The sequence below is a fragment of the Pezoporus wallicus genome, unplaced genomic scaffold, assembly GCF_028554395.1.
Source record: "Pezoporus wallicus isolate ANWC-B61680 ecotype Strahan unplaced genomic scaffold, APGP_CSIRO_Pwel_v1 contig_7985, whole genome shotgun sequence".
In the NCBI taxonomy this organism is placed as follows: domain Eukaryota; kingdom Metazoa; phylum Chordata; class Aves; order Psittaciformes; family Psittacidae; genus Pezoporus; species Pezoporus wallicus.
The window spans coordinates 1,189,261-1,211,866 of NW_026636538.1; the positions used below are offsets into that span (position 1 = coordinate 1,189,261).

At 41.2% G+C, this 22,606-nt stretch overlaps 1 protein-coding gene across 1 annotated transcript in view; it reads right to left on the reverse strand.

Annotated features, from left to right (window-relative positions):
* Nucleotides 1–783: 783 nt before the first annotated feature.
* Nucleotides 784–22,606, reverse strand: part of NIPAL2 (NIPA like domain containing 2) — a 43,663-nt gene continuing 21,840 nt past the window's right edge. The window contains exons 4-11 of the mRNA XM_057400537.1: nucleotides 18,470–18,529; nucleotides 16,381–16,502; nucleotides 11,562–11,658; nucleotides 6,973–7,108; nucleotides 4,468–4,556; nucleotides 2,682–2,745; nucleotides 1,237–1,331; nucleotides 784–924 (exon numbers count right to left, since the gene is read on the reverse strand). Coding sequence (XP_057256520.1) covers nucleotides 830–924; nucleotides 1,237–1,331; nucleotides 2,682–2,745; nucleotides 4,468–4,556; nucleotides 6,973–7,108; nucleotides 11,562–11,658; nucleotides 16,381–16,502; nucleotides 18,470–18,529 — 758 coding nt within the window. The 3' untranslated portion in view covers nucleotides 784–829. The remainder of the gene's footprint in view (nucleotides 925–1,236; nucleotides 1,332–2,681; nucleotides 2,746–4,467; nucleotides 4,557–6,972; nucleotides 7,109–11,561; nucleotides 11,659–16,380; nucleotides 16,503–18,469; nucleotides 18,530–22,606) is intronic.

Consider the following 22,606-nt stretch of genomic DNA (forward strand, 5'->3'; position numbering starts at 1 on the left):
GTAGCAGTCATGTTTCTCCTCCTTGGTAGCTGGTGCAGTGCAGTGTTTTGACTTTCAGCTCGGGAACAGAGCTGATAGAGATGTTTTGGTTTGGCCAAGGACTTTGTGAGCCTCATGCTCTGCCACGGAGGAGGGGAAGCTGGGAGGAAGCAGAGACAGGACACCTGACCCAAACTGACCAAAGAGCTATTCCATACCACAGCACGTCATGCCCAGGATGTAACTGGGAGTTAGCCGGAAGGGCTGGGAGACTGCAGGGTTGGAGGAGGTATCGGTCGGAGTTTGGTCGGGCTTGGGGGGCGAGTTATCGGTCAGCGGGTGGTGAGGTGTTGTATTCTGTTCCCTTGTTATTTCCTTTATCATTATTATTATTGGTGGTAGCAGTAGTGATTTGTGTTATACCTTAGTTACTAAACTGTTCTTATCTCAACCCGTGGGAGTTGCATTCTTTTCAATTCTCCTCTCCATCCCTCCGAGAGCAGGGGGAGGGCAAGAAAGGGGGGGTAAGTGAGCGAACGAGTTACCTGACTGGGTTTAAACCACGACAGCCTCTTTGCATTTCAAGGCAATTAAGACTCTAAAAATATCTTCAAGAGGCATTGACACTAGAAGAATGTTCTGTTTCATTAATGGTTATTTAGTTTTTCTTAAGGCTTCCTTTAACTTCAGAACACATTTGGGACAACCACGGGATACTTTCAGTGAGATTCAATAACACTATGACTCACTGACATATAGGAGTACGACACACACTTGAATATGTCCAACAAAAAGGTGCTGCAGATCCTTGTTCTGGTGGCATTCCTCCTGTTAAGTGTGCTTTCTTCTTTCAGCCTTGACTTTTCACCAAGTTGTCTTCATTATTCAAAGTGCCATAGTATGAACTGTGAGAATCTGGTTGTATTTTGCCTGTCAAATTTTGTCCTAAGGAAATAGGGGGAGGGAAGGGAAAAACAACAACTCTGAAGAATTTCAAGCAAACAAATCCCCCACCAATCCATCATTTAAACATTCTTTGCTCCAGTAATCACTGTTTTTATTTGATCAGTTGTAACAATAGCTTGGAAAAACTCTGAAAAATTCTTTGAAAAATCTGTTGGGAACAGGAATAGAAATTAAGGGAACAGTATATTTATTGAATATGACTAGAGCACATTTGTGACTCAACTCTCCTAAGTCATCCATTATCTGATATATCACTTTTAACAGAGACAGAAAAAAAACAACCCTACTTACCAGGAATATGTCCACAGTCAATAAAAGGAACTTGTAAATGCTCCTCTTTTTTATTTCTTGCAATTACAAATACACCAAGGAAAGACAGGAGACACCTGCAAAATAATAGTGGTACGGTATCATTAGAAACAGTTTACTGCATCTGAGATGATAATTTCTTTCCATGTTTCTGTTTCAAGGACTTCCCAAACCCAAGCTGCTCAGTTTATATAGAGACTTTTCTTCCTGGCAGCTCTATATACTCATCCTGGGCTCCCTCTCAGCCTCGTTTTTGTCTCCTGAAGCTTTATTACCAGTTCCAAAGGTTTCACAAGCAAAATCACACTTTCAGCAATATATACCTAACCAAATGCCTGTGTGAGACCACAATATTTGAATCCCTGAGCAAACCTTCACAAAGTATCTAATCTAGTATTCTAGCATTTGCAATTTCATTAACAAGTCAGACTAGCTACAGGCAATCAACATCTCTGTTGTTTTTCTCGCTTAACTGTGTGTCTCAGGGGCAAGCTATAAGCCAGAAGCAGTGAAAAACTGCTATGCTTAGATAAATCTTCTATTCACCCTGTGCTGGACATGGAACCACTAATTCCTGCCTGCCAAATACATGAGTTGAATTTGCCCATCTCTGTTTTTTGGTCACTTTTCCTGCAGTCAGACAAGATGGCAGTTGTGTGCACCTACTCCAGTCCAGCTGCAGAGGACAAAGATGTCTGTAGCTGTCGGCCCCATTTATTTGACATCACTGGGGCAAGAAGACACCTCCATCAGTTCTGGGAGATGCTTTTAACCATCTCACCCCATTGTCAGTCACTTAAGTGTCACCTGTCCCACCAGGGACAGTTGTTGTGGTGCTGGTAGCCAGCAGAAGGTTTCTGCTCTCACAATACCTAGGTCCTTCTTCAAACATTTATTGTTAACAGATTTTTAGTATGCTTTGAACTTTTCTGCAGGCAGTCTGTGTCTTTCTCTGCACAGGAAGATGTGGGGAGAGAGTTTATAGTACAGCCTCATAGGCAAGCAGCTCATATAATTGCCCATGCCTAGTGGCAGCAAAGACCAGCTGGGCACACAAATGGAAGGTAACATGGGAGGAGATTTCTCTCAGTTGTAAAAGCACCCCCTATAACATGATCTTTGGTGGAGAACAGTGACTTCTCCTTCCTGCTGGAGGAGCACATGCTGCTGGTTTTTCATTCCATCATGAGATTAGTAGTTCATAAGTGTCTCACATTTTTACATATTTGGATTCAAAACCAGGCCTCCAAACTCCCAAAGCACAGACATCAATCTTTCCTTTAATGTTTTTTTATCCTACTATAATGGCTATTCCATAATGCTTTAATAACAAGACAGGTTTCTTCTTACTGAGAAAAGAAGGGATTCCACAAGGCAATACTGTTTCAGTACAAACATAAGCACAGATTTCAGGCCAATACACTTACCCGAACAGAAACATGAACAGGCTCAGCAAAGCTGAACTTTGGAATTCCCGATAAAATATGACCCCTGGAATGTGACAGAAACAAGAATTGCAGATTTTGACTGGCTTCCAAGTGATATGAATTACAGCTGGGAGGGTGAGGAGCATTGTCATGCTCAAATGGAGCAAAAAAAAAAAATCCAAACAAGGTATTAATGCACATTGTGATGGGCTCACTTTTTGTGCCCGTATTCCATTAAGTAGGCTTTGTCAGGATACTGCATGGGATTGAAGATTAAATCTATCAGGTTGAAGCATCTGCTGTGTTAGTAACTGCACAGATGCAGGTATTTTTTTGCATTGTCAGCAACAGTTTTTATGCAGGTCAAACTCAAGGTCTTATTCACAAGCAGAGTCATACCAATACAGCTAACAGGTTTTTTGTGGATTTAGTTAAGCCACTCCAACATACCATGTGGACATCTGAACTCCAATTGGGAACAGGTTTTCGGTAACTAGCTGTGTCCCTGAAGTTTACACCAAGTTAAGGGCTCCAGCAGCCAAGTTTGCCAAGTCTTTCTGGCTGAAAGGAACACTAGGTCTTTCTGGTCACCTCTCTTCCAGGAATTAGCACCTCTGCAGTGGAGGTGACAGAACCAGATGTGTATCTGGATCTCAGCTGCCCCAATTCACAGCCAAGTATATTAGCTTTAAAACACTGATGAGCATATTTCTGCTTAGAAACACCAAAGTGTTAACCAGCACAGCTGAAGTGTGACTGTATCTTCAAAGGCTGTAACTGGGAATGGGGTGTCATGAGAGAGGTACCTTCTACAATCACCCCAGTAAGATTCAGCAAAGGTTGTTCTTCTAAGCCCTACACTGATTTAACTAACCTGGTGCAAATGCATGTGTATCCAGTCTCAAAGCTATTAAGCTATTCCTGAATAGGTACTTGATCTTTTAAGGAGGCACAAGGCCAAATTCCCCATATGGTCACAAGAACGCAACCCCTTTTTGGCACATGTCTCAGTCACAAAGTGTAGGTCTCTTCTAACACAGGTGCTGAGGCAATCTGTGCATGAAGCTAACTCCCATTCTCATTAATGGCAGCTCTGCATGAGAAACTCCTGCACAGCAATGACAGGAAAGCCCCAAGTGTGTGTTAAAACGAGTCATAAATGTTCTAACAACATGATCATTTTGGCTCACTGCTGATACAGCATCTTGGTCATCCTCCTTGCTTATGTTCTTATGCTGCGCACCATTTCCAAGATTTGCAGTCCCTCTTTAACAACACTGAGTTCAAAGTTCTCACCCAGAATAAAATGTTAAATGCTCAAAAAGTCTTTGGGGTAATTTTATTTCCTTCACTTAACCTAGAATTCCACCTTCTGAAATGGAATATACACTAACTACTATGAAACACAGCTGGTTGTCATTTGAGTAGTTTGCCAGGCTGTCAAAATTACTCTACCAGTTCGGATGCAGAGAGGCTGGTGTGCACATGGTGAATGCATTTACTGTATGTCAAGATGAGGCCAGGGTAAATGCAGGTACTTCTAGTAAACCAGCAAGGCATAGTAAACCATACATAGAAATTCTGGAAATGCTAGAATTTGATTGTTTTTATTTTGCTTCAAAAGTTGTAAACTTAACTAATTTTTCAGACTTAAACACCTGTCAAATAGGAAAAACTTTTTGTGAAGTCAGACATGACTGGTTTGTGTTCCTCTTCACAAGCAGTAACTCTTAAAAACCTGATGTTTAGAAAATCATTCTGGAGAGGCAAAAGACGAGAAACAAACCTGAAATGATGGCACTGGTGGTGAAGAAGACAAAATTAATGGGCATAACTGCTGTCGCCTCATACAGATGCATTGCTTGATTCAAGAACCTGGAAGACAAGTGTTACTGTACCTCATGCCTACAGGAGGTTCATTGCACTTTAAGTCAGGTTAAGCCACTTTATGTCAGTTTAACAAAAAGTGTGACCATTTCTTACCACAATAGCAAGTAACCCCAGACAGATGCATATGTATGTTGAATTTACCTTCTGGTTTTGACTCTGCAGAGTACAAACAAATAGGCAAAAGCAAGAACGCTGGCGTGGATTCTTCTGGCATAGGCTATCCTTTGAAGCACTGTTGGAAAAACTTTGTCTGCCACAGATAAGGGAGGAATGCTGGGGTATTATTGCTTATGGTCTGCACCGGCTCTTGGAAGCAGTGCTGCCTGTGAGCAGCCAGGGACAAGTTGCTCTAATTTAAGCAGGATGTGTAAGGCTATATTTCCAGCATGGACATGAAAACGTAAGTTCTTGTAGGAACTCTTCCACTTTGTTGATGTCCATATTGCTTCTACTGCTTAATCCAACTTGACTAAAATGCCTATTTGTACGTGTATTCATGCAATCATACCCCAGACACTCTGTCCTGATGGGAAAGTCCAGGAAGGTGGCTCCTTGTTCCTTGGGTGGGAAACTCTGCTGTGTTTCTCAGAAAGGCAACACAAACACCCACTGCAATCCCAAGTAACAGTGTGCAGGACCGCAGGGCCGTACACTGCATACATGCATACGCTGGCCATGGAGCAGCCTGCACAGTCAGCTTCGGTGGATGAAAAAGGCAAAGCAATTAACTCACTTGTGTGGAGACCACAGCTATCAACATTTACCCATAAGGTGATGAATCATGACTCTGAGCTCTTGGGTGCACTGGTAGATACACTGTTATGTGAATGGTGCATTTCAGACCAAAAGAGAAAAATCAGGAGGCTGCAGAGTGTACTCAAAACCTATAAAAAGAACCGCACTTAAATGTTTCACTGGTACAATATATGTCCACAGTAAAAATCCAAGCTTGGATCTGTTTTAGCCATTAAAGTAATTGCATAGTTATTTTAGCAACTGTTGAACAGTCTCCATGGTGCTTTAAAAATAAAGAAATCCTACATATCCACAGGATAGTCAGGATTTTGAAGTCATTGAAAACACCTCATTATTTTCTCCCTTTTGCAACAAACTCGGTCACTGGGACTAAAACAGTGATACCAAAGCCTAGCATTGAATCCAGGAGGATGCTGCAGCACAGGCTGTTTTGAGCTAACACACAGCAGTCAAATAAAACAAGAGAGGAAACAAATAAAATGAAAAATGTAGACTGACAGCACTGTCTCTGTGAGAAAATGTGTCCAAGAGAGAAACACTGATCCCAGGGCATGAAATGGGCACATTTAATTTCTGCTTTAATTCTGGCTGAGCAAAAGAAAAAAAAAAAACAAAAAAAATAACCCCAACCCCCCTCCCAAAAAAATGCCAAAAGAAAGAAGTTAATTCAGCAGCTTCCTATTTACCAGGCTTTTATTTCCTATTTTAAATGCTCTGAGCTGCTCTCCCAGCAAAGACAAGTTGGATGCAAATCACTCTATAATCTGTTACAGGGGAGTTCCTGAGTCAGCCACAGAGAGTCACTGAATAATAATGCATGGACTTTCTGATTCCACATGGGAATGGTATGTTCTGCCACGAGAAAGCTGGGTTGGCTCTTCTACCGGAAAATAATCATGCAAGTAAACACTCAGACTCACACTGGAGCAATCTAGATGAGATTACTGAATGATGCTATCAGCACCTGAAGCAAAGGGACCGGCATAAAGAGAATGGACTCTGTTCAGCTGCAAGCCATATTTTACCATGCTGCCACCCCCAGCAATCTGCAAAGGCAGCATAAAGCAATTACTTCAGAGGCCAGAGGGGAAAACTTGAATGTCCCCAGCACACCAAAAGTTAACTATTTCCTAAAAAAGTACAGGCATACAGGGTAGCAAAACACAGCATGCAGATTTAACAGAGGCAGGAGAAGGCTGGGATAAACTCTCTTCTGCAGTCTGACTAGGGACATCAGCTGGAGATGTATAATGAGGGTAAACATGGCCATTTGCTTATTCAGCGATGAAGGTTTCTAAAAGTCACACCTCTCTCCTCCCCCTCCCCCCCCCCCCTCCCCCCAGTTTACATAAACATATATTTAATTTAATGAGTTCAAGTTCAGTGTCCCAAAACTGAAAGTAAATTTGGGAAGACCATGTATAAGGTGATAATGAGAGAAGGTGGCATCTAGAAATCAATTGTAAACTGAAAAATAAAGCCTAAATAAACAATACAATCAGCCATAGGCAATTCATGTGTCTGGTAAGGCTCTGCCAGGATTTTGTTGCCTTTAAGTGCAGCTTGTATCTGGAGTCGGTATCAGAACCAAAACTTACAGATAAAATGTGTATGAAGGTATGGAGGTACGTAGACTCTCACTTACTTGACTTGGAAAGCACAAGAGGTTGCCATCAAAACAATCATGATATAGAAAACAGGATAAGTTAGCTGCATTTTCCCCTTCACAGAGAGTGTTATCATGCTGGCCACAGCCTTTACGGCAATGACAGTCAATGACGCTGAAAGGGAAAAGGAGAGGTTAGCAGGGCAGGACTCACAGCAGTGACCTTGGAGCATCAGTGAGGGAGGAGAAAGTGCCAGGTCAGACTCACAGGTTGATAACCTAAAATGACTGAGATAGGGTCTGGGCACCTAAACCTAAGTGTGTGATTTTATAAATGCTCGCTCAAATACTGCCTCAACTCAGTGGCCTTAGCTCCATGCATGCTTTGTACTTTGCTTTTAAGTTCCTCTAGCACCGTGTCTGCAACCCTGCATCTACTCAGTTTCACCATTTTCAGCAGGGTAGCTGAGGTTAGAGACAGATAAATCTTTCAAAGTGAGACTCGTGTGTCTGTGTGTGAGAGAGACTGAGTTCATCATGAGGAAAGAACTGGACACATTTTGTTGAGCTGGGCATATGCCCTAAACACTGGAATACCAGTTAGAGGTGGTGTAACAGCTTCCACATCTTCCAGACATACTTTATTGAGCTAACTTGGAGTCCATGTTGTATTGTTCAGGAGAGGTCCGAGAGGACTCGTTATCTGTTCAAAGTAGTTGGGACACCTCCTAATAGCAGCCTAAAGTAATCCTCCCCCTCAGGATCTCTCTATGGAGACAGGAGCTAGCCAAAGCTGGTCAAAGCTGACTTCTGGGATCACATCCCGAAGCACCTAGCTCTCCTCACAGGTTGTGGGTGGAGAGCAGACAACCGACGCAGGGGTTTGAATTTTGTTTCACAGTCCAGGCTCTTATGACCATTTATTGGATCTAGCCACAGAATACAGTATTTCAGTGGTGTGTTTTCAATCCATTTAGTCACTGTCATTGCATTACCACAGACAAATTTCAGACAGCAGGCAATGGCTTTAATACACGTTGCCAGTTCAGAGAAGTCTTGCAATCCATATCTTTTAGAAAAGGGTCTGACAAACCAGCTAAGAGTTACTTTAGGTTTGCTTTTGGAGTGTGCTCTTGGCTTGCTGAAGCTAACCCAAGTAGGCTGTGATTACTGCAAATAAAATGTAACAAATTCAGAAGAGACTAAAAACGATAAGAAGAGTCAGGGTGCGGAGATGACTTTTGAAGAAAGGTAATTAATCGTCAGGAGCACTGTCCCTCAGCTGGGATCCAGTTCCACCCTCTTCCAGAGCTGAGGAGTTTTGGATTTCAGTGGTCTGATTCATCCTCCCATAACTGCAAAATGCAGATTGGCAAGGATAGCTGCACTGTGCAAAAAGTTCAGGCCAAGGGTTGGGAGAAAAGGTGGGGGAAGAGGAATGAATTCAGGTCTGTGGTTTTGACTGCAAGCATTTTTCTTACAGCAAGTCCAAAAGTTCAGGGGGAGTTTAAGAGTTGTATATATCTTGTGATGATTCTGTTCACCATCATGAAATTCACTGTTTTCCTGACAACCTTTCTACCAAGTACTTCACTTCTTGCTCTGTAATGGAAATAGGTGGAGGGGTTTAGCAAACAAAGCAGTAAAACTGAGCCGAGGAGGTCAAATGCTGGTCTGCAATGGTGCTAATGGTATGATAAAAAGCCAAAAAATACACTCAAGTCCCAACAAGCAGCCTACATGAAAAATGAAATCTGTACTCTAACAGGGTGGAGTTATTACTTTAAAAGAACATTTAGAAGCAAAAATTAGTAGTTTGAATTGTTCAACTAAGGGTAAAGACTGCTAAAATATATTTCTGATGAAAGGGCATTTTCCATCCCTTAAAATTTTAACAAACCAGAAGAGAAAGCATCTTTTTCTTTCTTTTTTTTTTTTTTTCCGTTTTATTTTGGTTTTTTGTTGGTTGGGTGGGGTTTTTTGAAAAGTGGAATGATCTCTTTAGTTAAAGTAGCCCTGGGATAAGTTTCAAAACCTAGGAAATGGTTTTCCTATCTCTGATAGAATGACACCCCCCTAAGGCTAGTGTGACAAATGATGTCACTTTCCAGCTGTTAGGGCAGGAAACTCAGAAATCCCACTTTAATCTGAAATATTTTCCCCCAAACTTATGATAACTCCCAGTATATACATGAGGTAAGACAATTCCCACCAAATGAACTTGCAGAGTTGCACTAAGCAAAACGTTTGCAGATTTTACAGTCACCCCTGTATTTTCTTAAAATGAAAGCATCACCCATACCCAGTAAAACACAAAGGCTGCTCTCTCTTTAAAGAAACCTTCCCACATTTAATTTACACCTGTATGAACCCTCCACCAGAAATGTATCTGTGCAGATACGAGAAAAGGCAGAAATCCCCTTCAACAAGCTGCCACCAAGACCCCAAGCCTCATGTACTCCTCCTGCAGCCAGGGCCCTCTAAGGGCAGTGCATGAATCAGACAGCTTGGAGCAAAGCTGCTGGGCCCTCCCTCAGCACCCCCATCACTCTGCTCAGCTGAAAGGTCAGAGACCCAGCAGAAGGCTCTAAGTGTAGTTTTGTGGGGACTGGCAGGCACCAGGACAGCTGCAGGAATCACAGCCAGCCACAGTTCTGGGTTTCCTGCTCAAGGGAAATGTCAGTATTTCAAAAGTTCCCATGAACCAGGATTTGTTTGTTTGTGTCTTTTTTAATAGAGCTGAAATAATGACACATTTTTTCTCAATCTGCATATGCTCACCAAAACCTCAGCAGCCACCAGCTGAAACTGTATTTTTGGTTGATTACGGCTTGACCACCCAGCTGCAGTTAGTGTCTGCTGCTGTTCGGCAGCTCCATGTGCCCCTTTGGCAGTGGTGGCATCAGGGCTGGCAGGCTCCATGGCAAAATAAGCACACAGGGCTGCACAGTCCAATGGCCCAGGTCTCCCAGAGCCATATGCTCACTGTTTAGGGCAGCTATCATGGTGGGTCTGCCCAGAACGGCAGCAGTCAAGTGCAGAAGCCCATCTGGGGATCTTCAGGCTTCCAGCTATGGGACAAGGAGGCTGGATCTGCACATTGCTCAGGAGCACACAGTGCTTTGAGCTCCTTATGGCAGGTTTGAAAGCTGCAGAGCAGCTCAGGTGAGCTCTGCCAAAGCTCCTAGGTTCTGTACTAGAAGTGGGAGGATGGCTGTACTCACACTTCATTCCTCCAAACAAAGAGAGGTCAAACAGTTCAACCTGTGAGGTTCCTATACCTCTGACTCATCCAAGAAGCATGGAAAGCCTTCAAGGCTTCTTCAGAACTACAAATCCTAATCTCCCTAGCACTGGGAAACTTAAATGGGAAGACTGTCCCAAAAGTTGATCTGAAAGTCTGAGCTTTTCATCTAAGTAAGTTCAACAATGACAAAAGTGAAGTGTTGCGCTTTAGAGTACCAGTATAATCCCAGAGTGCAGCACAGGCTGGGATCTGCCCAACTGGGAAGCAGCTATGGGACCTGGGGTTCCCAGTAGACAAGCTCAGTATGAACAAACAGTATGCTGCTGTGGCAAAGAAAGCCAACAGGATGCTGGATTGCATTAACAAGGGCATCACCGGCAGAGATGAAGAAGTCATCACCTCACTCTTCTCAGTGCTTGCTGGGCCACCTCTGGAATACTGTGCTCTGTTTTGGTCCCCACTATACAAAAACGATGCGAACAGGCTGGAAAGGGTCCAGAGAAGGGCCACAAAGATGGTCAAAGGACTGGGAAGGCTGTTGTATGAAGAAAGGCTGAGAGAAAGGAGTTTGTTCACCCTAGAGAAAGGAAAGCTCAGGGGAGACCTTATCACCATGTTCCAGTATTTAAAGGGTGGCTACAAAGAAGATGGAGACTCCCTTTTTACAAGGAGTCACATGGAAAACAGGAGGGGTAATGGGTACAGGTTACTGCTGGGGGGATTCTGATTGGACACAAGAGGAATATTTTTCACAGTGAGAGCAATCAGCCACTGGAATAATTTCCCCAGGAAATTAGTGGATTCCTTGAAGTTGGACACTGGGTGCTGGGCCATCTCATCTGGACTGTGCTTTTGATTTGAAAGGTTGGTCCAGATAATCCTTAGGTCCTTTTCAATCTGGTGTTCTACGATTCTGTATGCAAACGGGCATAGATAATTAAAAGTTCCTGTACAGACATAGCGTATCACTGAAATCACTGCATTTGTTTACAGACTGCTTACAAGGTCTTGAGCTGTACTGTTTTGATGAACTATTTTTCACAGCTAGTCTGCTCTCCAAAACAAAGTTTAAAACAGTCTGCATTCCCAAGATCTAATACTAAAGTATTGTTTAAAAAAAGCCTCAGAATACCATTGTACACAGCGTATTAATTTCAAAAAATCTGTAAAAAGAGATAGTCCCAACAATAAGCATAGAAACTGTTTCATAAACCAGCTTTTTTCTTCAAAAACAGACCACAGTAGGAATCATGTGAAATATTTCAATGATTCTCCTTCAGCACACTGCTTTGAAGTGGCCCTACTCTAAACTAGCTTGAGAGACTGACAAGCAATTATCAAGTAACAGACAGCAACACTGAAATGAATAATATGTTCTTACCCAGTAGTGCTACCATCATTAACAGAACCACAATGTGTTTCACAGCTTTTCTTTTGTAAAAATAGAGGAGAATGCAGAATATTATAATTTCTAAGATCTGAAAATGAAAAGGAAGAAAGTTAGAGCTTTGAAACTATGTAATAAATGCTTCAAAGTCTTTGAGATGTCACAATCACTTTTGTTGCTCTAACAGTTCAAAGAAGAATTACTTTATAATGCATCTTCTGCTCAGAGCTAACCTTATTGCCAGTTGACAAACAATTGTTGTCATTTATCTTTTCTATTATAGCAGAAGTTAAACTTTGAGTATTTCTTACCCCTTTAATTTTCTTTTTGCACTTCTAGATATATCTTGTCACTGGTAGCATTGAGAAGACTTTTTTAATGTGACAGCAAAGATACCCATGTTTATTGATAATAATTCTTACAGAATTATTGATAATAATTCTTCACTTCCTATGGAGTGAAGCACTTGCCTGGAGGAACAGCAGTCTCCTAAGTTATGGTATTCCTAGTGTCACTCTTTGTGACACGCAAGCTTACTTTTGCTGCCAACTTAGCCCTTCTCTCCAGTCCTACTAAAAAAAAAAAACACAACCCCAAACACTGTATTTCTTGTTTTCTGCCATACATCATAAGAAGGAAAACATTTATTTCATGTGGTGGTTCTCAAATCACAGGTGTCTGTCGGGAGGTTTCCTTGGAAAGCTCAACGACACACTAGTAGACCTCACTGTGGGATATCTGTAGCTGCTAAAGCAGATTTGCCTACATGGTCCAAATTTGGTCCTTCAATAACTGGCAGGTAAACAGTAGACAATTAAATTTACTGACTTGCTGTTAAGGTACCTTTTTGCAGATTCCCTTAGTAATTGTTGCCATTTGCCATCTCAAAAGCATAGGTATTCTCCCTCTTACCTGAGTTGCCCAAATACTGCTCTATGCCTAAAGAAAACACTAAGTGCAAGAGTCAAAAAAAGCTTCTGTGAAGCTCAGAAGACTTATGAAAACACAGATGATGGAGAAAGAGAAGTTCTTTTGTGCACTTTGGAAAGTAATCAAATGGGGGAAAGAAGACAGAGAATGAATTTGTCATCATTACTGAATCTGCTTATCATACTTTTTTTGCCAACGTAACAAGTCATAGAAAAACCTCATGTCTATCTCCTTGGGTTTGTCACCAACATAATATTTTACATTTTATAACACCACTCTAATCAACAGCTGCTACAAGGCAACACTAGACTCGAAAATACCTGGGTGTTGCGCTGATGAAATTTTCAAAGAAGCAGTTATATCATAGAATCACAAAATGGTTTAGGTTGGAAGGGGCCTTAAAGTTCATCCAGTTCCAACCCCTTTGGCATGGGCAGGGACACCTTCCACTAGACCAGGTTACTCAAATAATATAACAGCAAATTCTTGTTTTGGGGAGTGACTACAGCAGGAAAGCAGTCATCAGCTACATTCAGTTACTAAAATTCTCTACCACATTACACCTCCCCCAGTTTTGTAATGTTCAAAAATATGAACAGAACATGGTAATGTTTAATTCATTTTTTGTTTACCTTCACCCTGATCCCTTGTTCCCAAAGACAGCTCAGAAACAATTGAATTTCAGAACATTAAAACCACAAATTTGGGTTTTATATTACCTTTCTTTAAAAAATACCAAATAGTTATCATAAGAAAAAAAAAAAAACAAATCAACAACAACAACAAAAACCCACAACATTTTGGTGTGTTTTGGTTTTGCAAAACGTGATGAATATAATGTTTTGCTGTTGTTCAAAAAAACCCCACAACATTCCTGGAGTAATCCTTGTTTAACAGTCTTTGCAATCTCATATGAAGAGCTGGTCTCCTCTTCCTCTAGAGTGACATCCCTCTGCACCAGGCTTGCTTTAGTTCTCACCTCGTGCTCCCTAGCACCCAACCTGTTCTTCCATGGTTCTGTGCCACTCAGTGACCCACCAACTGGTCACCTTTAATTGCCAGACAAAGGAGAGGCCATCACATTGAGTCACACTGCAAGCAAAGTGCATGACTTCTAAGAGGACCTCACACAGACAGGGACCCTTCCTGGAGTGCCTCAGCTGTTGCCTATGGCTGTCTCCTAAGAATTACCCAAAACAGTGCTCACTCTCATAGCTGATAGCTGCAGTAGTGTTAAATACAAAGTCCAGGAATGGGAAGTGTGTATATTTTATCAGCTTCACATAATTCTGTTTAAAAGAACTGAAGGAACTTGACCTGCTTAGAATCATTTTTGCTATTACATCCAATCTCTACTGAAGTCTCCACAAGCCCACATCTTATCAATCAACCTTTTTTATAATCATGATTTTTTCCAGAAGGCACCAGAATAAAATATTACATTGTCTGCCTCAACTGTTTTTTTCTGGGTTATACAGCACCATAAGGACCAACAAATGAGGAGGATCTTCTATGCACTTCGAAGGAAAAGCAGAAATGCTTTGAACCTGATTTTACAGAGATTAAATATTGATGACCCAATACTCACTAAGCTTCTGTTTAAGGAAACCTAAGAGCTTCATACATAATTGATGTCTTCTGTAGTGACTTGAAATACATATAAGCAAAAGAAAAAAAAACAAGCTAGAATAGTCATTCTTGCTCAGACATGATTATGCTGCTGCAGAGACTCAGGAGGTGACTCAAAGTTGTCTTATGTGGGAACTAGAGGCTATTTCTGCAGAACTCCTCTGATGCCAGTAGAGTGCCACATGGGGATGGTTTATCACCCACACAGAACATTTTGTACCACTGGGGCTTTGTATTTCTCAGCAGACCACACTTTGGGGGTACTTTCAGAAAGCCTGTTGGGCTGCCTTATTCTGCTATACTGTCTCCTCGCTCTATATTTATACTGTAAGCTCTGCAACTTCTGCCTTGCTTTTTTATATCTCAGCAGTCAACCTGTGCTAGGCATTTTACAAACAGCTATGAAGAGCTAATTCCTTGCCCAAAGAGAATGTTTACAGGAGGGTTTGCTTGAACCTCTAGCAGTATACCAGGATAACCAGGCTGGTATCTCAGAGTCTCTCGTAGAGCCGTTCCTCTCTCCTTTTTGGACAGAAGAAGCTCAAAGCAGATGAATTCAGGAAACAGAATTAACAAATACAGCTTAATATGTTGTAGAGTCAACAAGATCTGCTGTGTACTTGCTCCTTCTACAACCCATGTTGTACATGTAAAACTGGATGCTGGCTGAGGCCAGGAGAAGAGGGAAGAGAAGTCCAGGGTTTACCTACCACCTCCTCATAATGTCACCTAAGAAGAACACAGCACAGTCTTCCTAGGCAGTCAACTGTGTTCTTATCAACTTTTCCTGAAATAAAGTCAGAAAAGTCCTCAGATGGGAAAAAGCCCTTTTGCTGTTGATCCCGTTGGTTTTAAGAAAATACGAATAGGATATGGCACAGAAATTTCTGGTATCACTGGCTGTGGATGTGGAGTTTTCTTCCTCCACCACCTCTATGCAAGTGGCTGAGTCAGAAATTTAAAATCGGTGCCTAAAATATCAGGCTGTTTTCGTACCTGTAAGTGGAACTGCATGATAGAAGGGAATATTCAATAGGAAAGAGAGAGGGCTCTCCACTGAGCACAGAGACCCCTGTTCTGAACTTCCTCTTAAAGAAGTCGCTCTCCCTCTGCTGATTACATGGATTTGCTGAAGCTCTTTCTGAGGCTGAGTACCCTACTGAGTACCCCACTGAATACCCCAAAACTCTTAGGCATTGCCTTCAAAACCCTCTCTACTGCCTGACTGAAAGTGTATGTTGTGATTTATGCGGTATGATTATTAATTACTTCCACTGAGTTGTACCACCATCTTTCAGGAGCTCTTAAAATGCACAAAAATATTAATCAAGAGAATCAACATTTGCTGTGGTATCATGTACTTTCTGCTTAATCAGAAGTCCTATGGATAGTTAGATATACGTGAAGTCTGCAGGCTGGGAGAAAGATTAAGGTGCTTAAACTGTCTATTCAGTGGCTTTCTATCTGAGCTCCCTACCAAGAGAAGCCTGGGCACTAATAACATAACCCAAGTGAGCCACTTTACCGGGAAAAAGTAACTGCTTCTGAATCTCCTATATTGCATTTTTACATTCAGCTGGAGGAGCAAATTTTCAGCATTCCAGAGGAAAAGAAAGAGAAAAATTCCTCCTACTCACTCTGGTCTTGTTCCTGAGGCTAATTAAAAACATCAAAGATGATGTATGGTATTTGAAGTTTGTATACAGATACTTTAATCAGAATCGTATTTCTGTATTCAAAATTCAAACTCAGGTTCAGATTAACCTGAGTGAGAATGAAGCAGGCTGCCTCTCCCCATCTCAGCTCCATAAAAAAAGCTCCTTTCAGCCAGGCTTAACAATATGGGGATAAAACAGAGCGATATGAAAGAAAATAGCAGGACCAAGAACATATATAACCTGATCTGTAAAAGTACAAGTCCATCACATTCCAGAAAATCCTGTAACTTATATGTACACGCAGTGTGGCATGAACACATATACAGGAAATAAAAGTAGTACCATATTTAGGTTTCCCTCACGTCTACCAAACCCCCAGATCTTTCCATTCCTCTTAATCCTGCGTATCTGTGACTTTCCCCTGGCATCTGCACATCAGCATATCTAGGGACTGGGGTGGTGATCCAGATTCTCTCTCTCTCTCTCTCTTCAATTTACCTTTAGGACAGTTTTTCTGCCACTAATTAGTAATGCTGCAAAATACCCAATAACCCAAATTTTTCTGATTTAGGAGGTGGTACGAACCAGATACTCACCGAATATACCAAAAAAGGCCAACTTACTAAGTAGTTCTGTACTTGTCTTGCTGTGATCTCTTGGGGTACATTTGGAGCAAATGTCACCAACAAGTATGTACCTGTTACTGACAGTGTTCCTCCTTTAAAAGAAAAGGACATGTTATTTCAGTAATATAATATTTGGTAATCATGGTCATCCTTGCTCTTCAGCTGATTTCAAAACAGTTTCTAGAAGAAAACTTAAGTCCATCTAATCAGATCTGGGCTTGGGTAATTGGGTTGGCTTGTATTTGTGGTCTTATCTAGTGTAATTTTTACTAAAGACTCAAAGGAATTTGGAAATATGAAAAAGAAAAGCTGTCAGTAAAGCCTTGTGAATTAGGATTTCTACTCAGTAATGCATTTTCATATAGTCCCGATTCTAATACCAAGTCCATGACAAAGGAGAATCCATTCTTTTTGTTTCTCACAGGCACAAAGCAGATCACATAAAATTATCCTAAACTGAAAGGACAAGTTGCTTACTGAGGCAGACAGCTAGATCATTAATCAGTGTAAATAAATATAACTCTTCCAAAGCTGGTGTAGCCACTGAGATCTGCACCAGCTAAGGACCTGCCCTGGAAACATTAGGCACAACACATGTTCCAGTCCAGTGCTCATGTGAAGTTGTCACAAAGCCAACATTTTGGCTGCTCCCTGTTGTATTTGCAGACCTATGAACTGTTGATTTGAAAGGTTGATTTGCAGAAGGCTGTTCAGCTGTTAGGTTGCCAGGGCCCCTTTTCAAGGTCGAACTTGTGTTATTGTGCTTTTAATAAAAATTTGGAAGTTCTGCCTTGTGGACAGCCAGCTGACAAACACAGATGTTCATTGAGGTATCAAGATAGAAGTGAGCCGATCCTGAGCTCATAAACTGTATTGGATTAAGGAAGATGTTAGCTAATCAATTTTTTTTTCAAGTAATCTTTAAAATTCTTGGCAAACCTATAAATCAGTGTGGAATACAAGGCTCAGGAATACAAAACAAAGCATATCCGGAGGGCTTTGCTGGCACTGCTATCGCACACCGTTCCTTTGGAAAAGCAGAACTGTTCTATATTTATGTGCTTGCAAAAACATCACCATATTTCCCATCATACAGCTCATTCCTATGGAATGTAGTAACATTGTTAAATCCTTCTTGCAAAGTTGAACACAGAGAAATAAAATAAATCAGTGCTGAACACTAGTTAAAGCAACACACAATGTGTAAGGCCATAAGGGAAACATGATCAGTCAAGAGAGGGGGGGATTTTGAATGTAGCAGCTGAGCTGGCAAACTTGGATTCCAAACCTAAATAACTGTTTTATAGTATTCCTGGAACAATACTGGACAGATCTCTCTAAAACATGAGTACAGCTGGGATGTCCTCCTTAGATGCTAGGAAACCCACAGAAGTATCAGGTGCCCTGTAGCAACATCAGGTGCACTGTCCCAGCTGAGATGGCTTGGTGCAAAGACCAAACCCTGAAATACGCTCGTCTATAACTATTACTGTGTTCAAACTGGGCAGTTCTGTTATGCAAAAAAACCTTATACACAGACAAATTTGACATGATTTTACAGTGAAGACTGTTTCTCAACAAAACACTTGACAACTTGATTATTTGTTCTTTGAAGTGATAAAATTAATACCAAAAGGGAAGTTGTCACTTTTAATTTAGCTTGGATTTTTGTGCAGTGTCTATGCTGTAAGCAAAAAAAGAACTTGTATTTGAGTGAACAAGTAAATAGCTTCATTGTTTTTATTAAAATTGTGTTAAGCTCATAAAAATAATACTAAATACAACCTCAGAGGCAAAAATAGACAATGAAAATTAATTTGAGCAAAAAGAACACATAAGGAATGAGTTACGAGTTTGAGAGCAGAGGACTTGGGAACGCAGTCTTTTCCATATGCATTGAAGATTCTCTCCCTTTTTGTCACTTCTTCCCAATTTTGAAAGTATCTGCCTCGAAACACTTGCTTGGGAAAGTGGGAGTGTGAAGGTGGGGGGCTGTGTGAGTTACAGCTTGCTAAGCATATGGTGACACACATGTCCATAATAGCAAGCGCTTACTTACCCAATATATCAGAAGTCCTCATGGTCTTCTTTAGAAATAAGACAGAAATAAATGCACTACCTAGAACAGAAGTATAAAAATAGGTTTTATATTTGTTAGAATATCAAGTGCTATAGCAAAAAGCTACCCCCTGGCCAAGTTTATATATATCTCATGGCTGTTGTGGTTGCACCATACCAGGATACAGCCAGCCAGGAGTCCATTCTGATAACCAATGAATCCTCAGTTTTTGTAAGATTTTAAACATATCCAGCAGGCTTTTATGTGGTTGAAGAGATGCAATAGCCTTCCCATCTCCCACACAGACACTGCTTAAACTGCTCTGATTCAGTCATATGTGGAAGCATCAAAGAAAGCTGGGCACCAATCAGCCTTACTGTTTCACTCCCCATTTTGCTACCAACTCAGTATATGGGCTTGCTCAAGACAAATTGCCTCATAGAGGTATAGCATTCTGCTTCTTTAGACTTTAATGTATTAAAAGCTTTTAAGTAAAGAAGCAGCAGTACAATCAAGAGGAAGAAAGCCACTGCAAAACCGTACTGAACTATGAACCAAGAGAGTGATCATGATGCCTGCAAACAAGCAGGTGTAAGAACCAACCTATGTACCATACAGGAGCACTGCCCATGGTCTAGAGGAGCTTGTAATAAGGAAGGAGAAAAATGGAACTGAACCCTGAATGTAACCTCCTGTTCCTTGGGCCACTCTTTCTCTTTTTCAGCTCTTCTCTGCCAGCTCCTAGACAGGCCTCTTTGGGATGAGCGGCAAGTGGCAAGGTGAGCAGCAGTAGTGGTCAGGCCAGGATTTCTGGTAAGCAGCTCAGTGTGGACATGTGCTAGAGAGGGAAGAAGGGATTTTGACTTAAGACGGACGAGACTGTTGGCCACCTGGGAGAAACCGCTCTATTCCAGCATACAATATTAGAGCATCTACCTCTAAGGAGAAGCAAAAGAGGCTGAATAGCTCCTGTATAAAAGAGAGATGAAGAAAGGCCTTTGGGAGAGATGCATTGGTAATGTTAGATTCATTTAGAAAACTCAAAGAAAGACTCTGCCCAGGAGGGACAGTGAACCTAAACCCATTGAACCTAAACATATTGAACATATTGAACCTAAACCACTGGATGCTGTTACAAGAGCTCTGTTCCTGTCTACACCATGAAATTCTAGGTTTATTCTTGAAACAACAGATCTTTGCTTCATTAACTCTATTGTTCAGATGGAAAAGTGAATTTGCGGTTAGCTAGTAGATACACTCTAGGTAAATCTAGAGGGGCTAAACCAAGAGGTAAACAGAGAACTAGAATTCAGCATCATGTCTTTGTTACCCAGTCAGTAGAAAATCGGATATAGCAGAAGTCATGAATTTAAACTGCATCAAGAGTGATGGAGATCTATGCAAATGATTAAGTGCAATAAAAGAATTTTCAACTGAAAATGTCTCACTGAAAGTAAGCTGCCTGACACAATTTTCTTTATTTGATGTTTCAGTGACAGCTTTGCTGCAGAAAAGACACTGGTATCCAGGCAACACTGGTATTAGCAGAGCTACCTAGGTTTACCCACCCATTTTGCAGAATATTTTTGTACTCATTTCACTGGGTGAAATACCAAAGGAGGAGTACTAGCCATGATTCAGACTAATGTTTACACCTCTCTCAGTCTGTGCAACAAGAAAAACATTTTGCTTTGAGACCAAGCATTTACACTGTTTTATGCAACTTAAGGGTCTACCTCCACCTAATGATGCAGTTCAAGTTCCCCCAGTTGATTCTGCACTATCTCTTGAGCCCTGCTGAAGCTGTGGGGATGCAGTTGCTGCCAGTCATATTTTAAGATGTGACTTGAAAGTATGCTTTATATAGACAGACCCTCAGTCTACCTTCCAAGATGAGATTCAGGACCATCCCAGTACAGAAACACTTGGAGATGCTTCAATCCATCACCAGCTCAAGATCTTGTAGTCTGTCACACAAGATCTGGGAAGATGACGAGGCAAGGTAGTACATTTGATCACTGCAGCTCAAATCAGCAGGAGGTTAAGGGGATGGAGAATGGGGAGCAGCCTTATTTCCACAAGGGATCCAGAGGCTGCATAGTAAGAGGGGGACAAGGAAAGAAGTCTGAATGCCAGTCATAAGAGGAAAGTGGTTTAGCTGAAGGATAGTATGAAAAAAATATTAAAAAATGGTACCCAAGTATTTTTATTAAGGACATTCAGAAGGAAATGAGCTGTTTTGGAGAAAGGAGCTTTGTTCACGGCCTTGGGGCAGAATAAAGCATCTCTCTCCCATGCACAGAAGGACAGGAAACACAGATGACTCCTAATGCCCATGCACAAAGCACAAGGACAGGCAAGTCCATGTGCACTCTGCAGGTGTTGGCAGATAAATCACAGCTGGTTTTGAGTGCCTGTATCACCATCTCCATGGTGGAGTCTGCATATAGACAATTCATCTCCGTGTCCTGACACTATCAGCTTACAACCTCCTTCATCTTGTCATGCCTACATCTCAGATATACTCTTGTCCAAGGGGAGGGCAGAAGGAGGTCAAGGAAAACCAGTCTGCTGACCTACTGTGGGTCATTTTAGGGTAGACAAGAGAGAGGATCGGTGTGAGAGGATGGATGCGTTTAGACCTGGTAGGACGTGGGTCTCCTTCAGGGCCAGAGCTCTGTGTAAGGGAGGATTAACAGAAATTTGAAGAAACTTAGAGAATACCTGTATGCATAGCCATACAGATATTCTTTAACAGATAGCTCTGAGAGAGCTAGCTCTGCCCAAGATATCTGGGAACAAATTCATCACAGCTAGTTTATATGATAGATACTACTGGTGCACTGAATACAGAGGAAGATATTACAGAATTCAGTCCGTTGGTCCATAAGCCCTTGACAGCTATCCTGCACTAGCTTTTCTAACATGATTAAATATTAGTACTGCACAAGTGGTGGACAAAACATGAAACATTTTTTTCCTAGCCTTAATGCCAATATTCTTATAAAAAAAAGGCAAGCCAAATATCAGAGGAATTACTCAAAAGAGAAACCATTAAGGTGAGCTTAATTCTGGAAACTGCGTTATAAACACACCACAGAGAGAAGGAAGAACCCTGAAAATCTTTTTGTTGCATCTTCTAGGCAAGTCCAAACAAAGTATTTTAAAGAATAGTCTGGTGAACCCACTTCTCAATAGTAACAGTTCTCAAAATCCCAGATTCTTGGGCCACTAAGATGTTACATTACAGTGAGTGGGAGAAATATTCCCATTTCTGTGAGAATATCTGAGAAACCTTTTCCTAAAGCACCCTCAGGGATATCAGTTTTCAGACCTAAAGCAATTTCTTGCCCTACAGCTATTTAGAAGGAATATATAAAAATGCAAAGGGATCTCAACAATATAGGTCTAAACAAGTTATGTGTAAAATAATGTTCTACAGAATGATGAAAACTGCAGAAGAAATGATCTCTGATACCACTGGCCTCTAACACCTCCCCCGCACTCCCAAGTTATTTCTGCAATCAAAACCAAGACAATGAGCTAAAACCCACAACAGCCTAAAATTACCCGAGCTACATGTAAAATATGAGTTTTAATTTTTAAGTATAAAAAGCTTTTTAATGATCACATCAAACATGTATTAGTCCTCCTCTTTTAAATTAAAAATTTACTAATTTCTCTTCTTGAAGAAAACAACTGCTGTCTTCTCAAACTATTTAAAACCCTGAACAGATGTAGAGCTTGCATCATTGCAACCACACACAGAAATACTTCCACTGTGTAAGAAGAAAAATATAGTCTTTGTAGCTTAATTCTAAAAAAAAACCAAATTAAAATCTACTGGTGTCATGCCAATCCATGGTCTGTGGTGCTGGATTCTCTCCAAAACCAGCCATTAGCGCACCCAGCTCAGTAGAATGAGGCACAAACTTTTCACTATTTAATTGATACCGGGTTAAATGCAAAATCCAATTGGATGCAGTCAAATGTGGTAGCAGAACATAATTGATGGTGGCTCCATCTATTTTAAGCCCCAGGATGCTTCCCGTCTCAGAGGGTTGAAGATATATGATGGGTATAGCCCAAATCCATTCTGGACAGACTCCTGTCTGCCTTATCCTCTACCAAAACCTT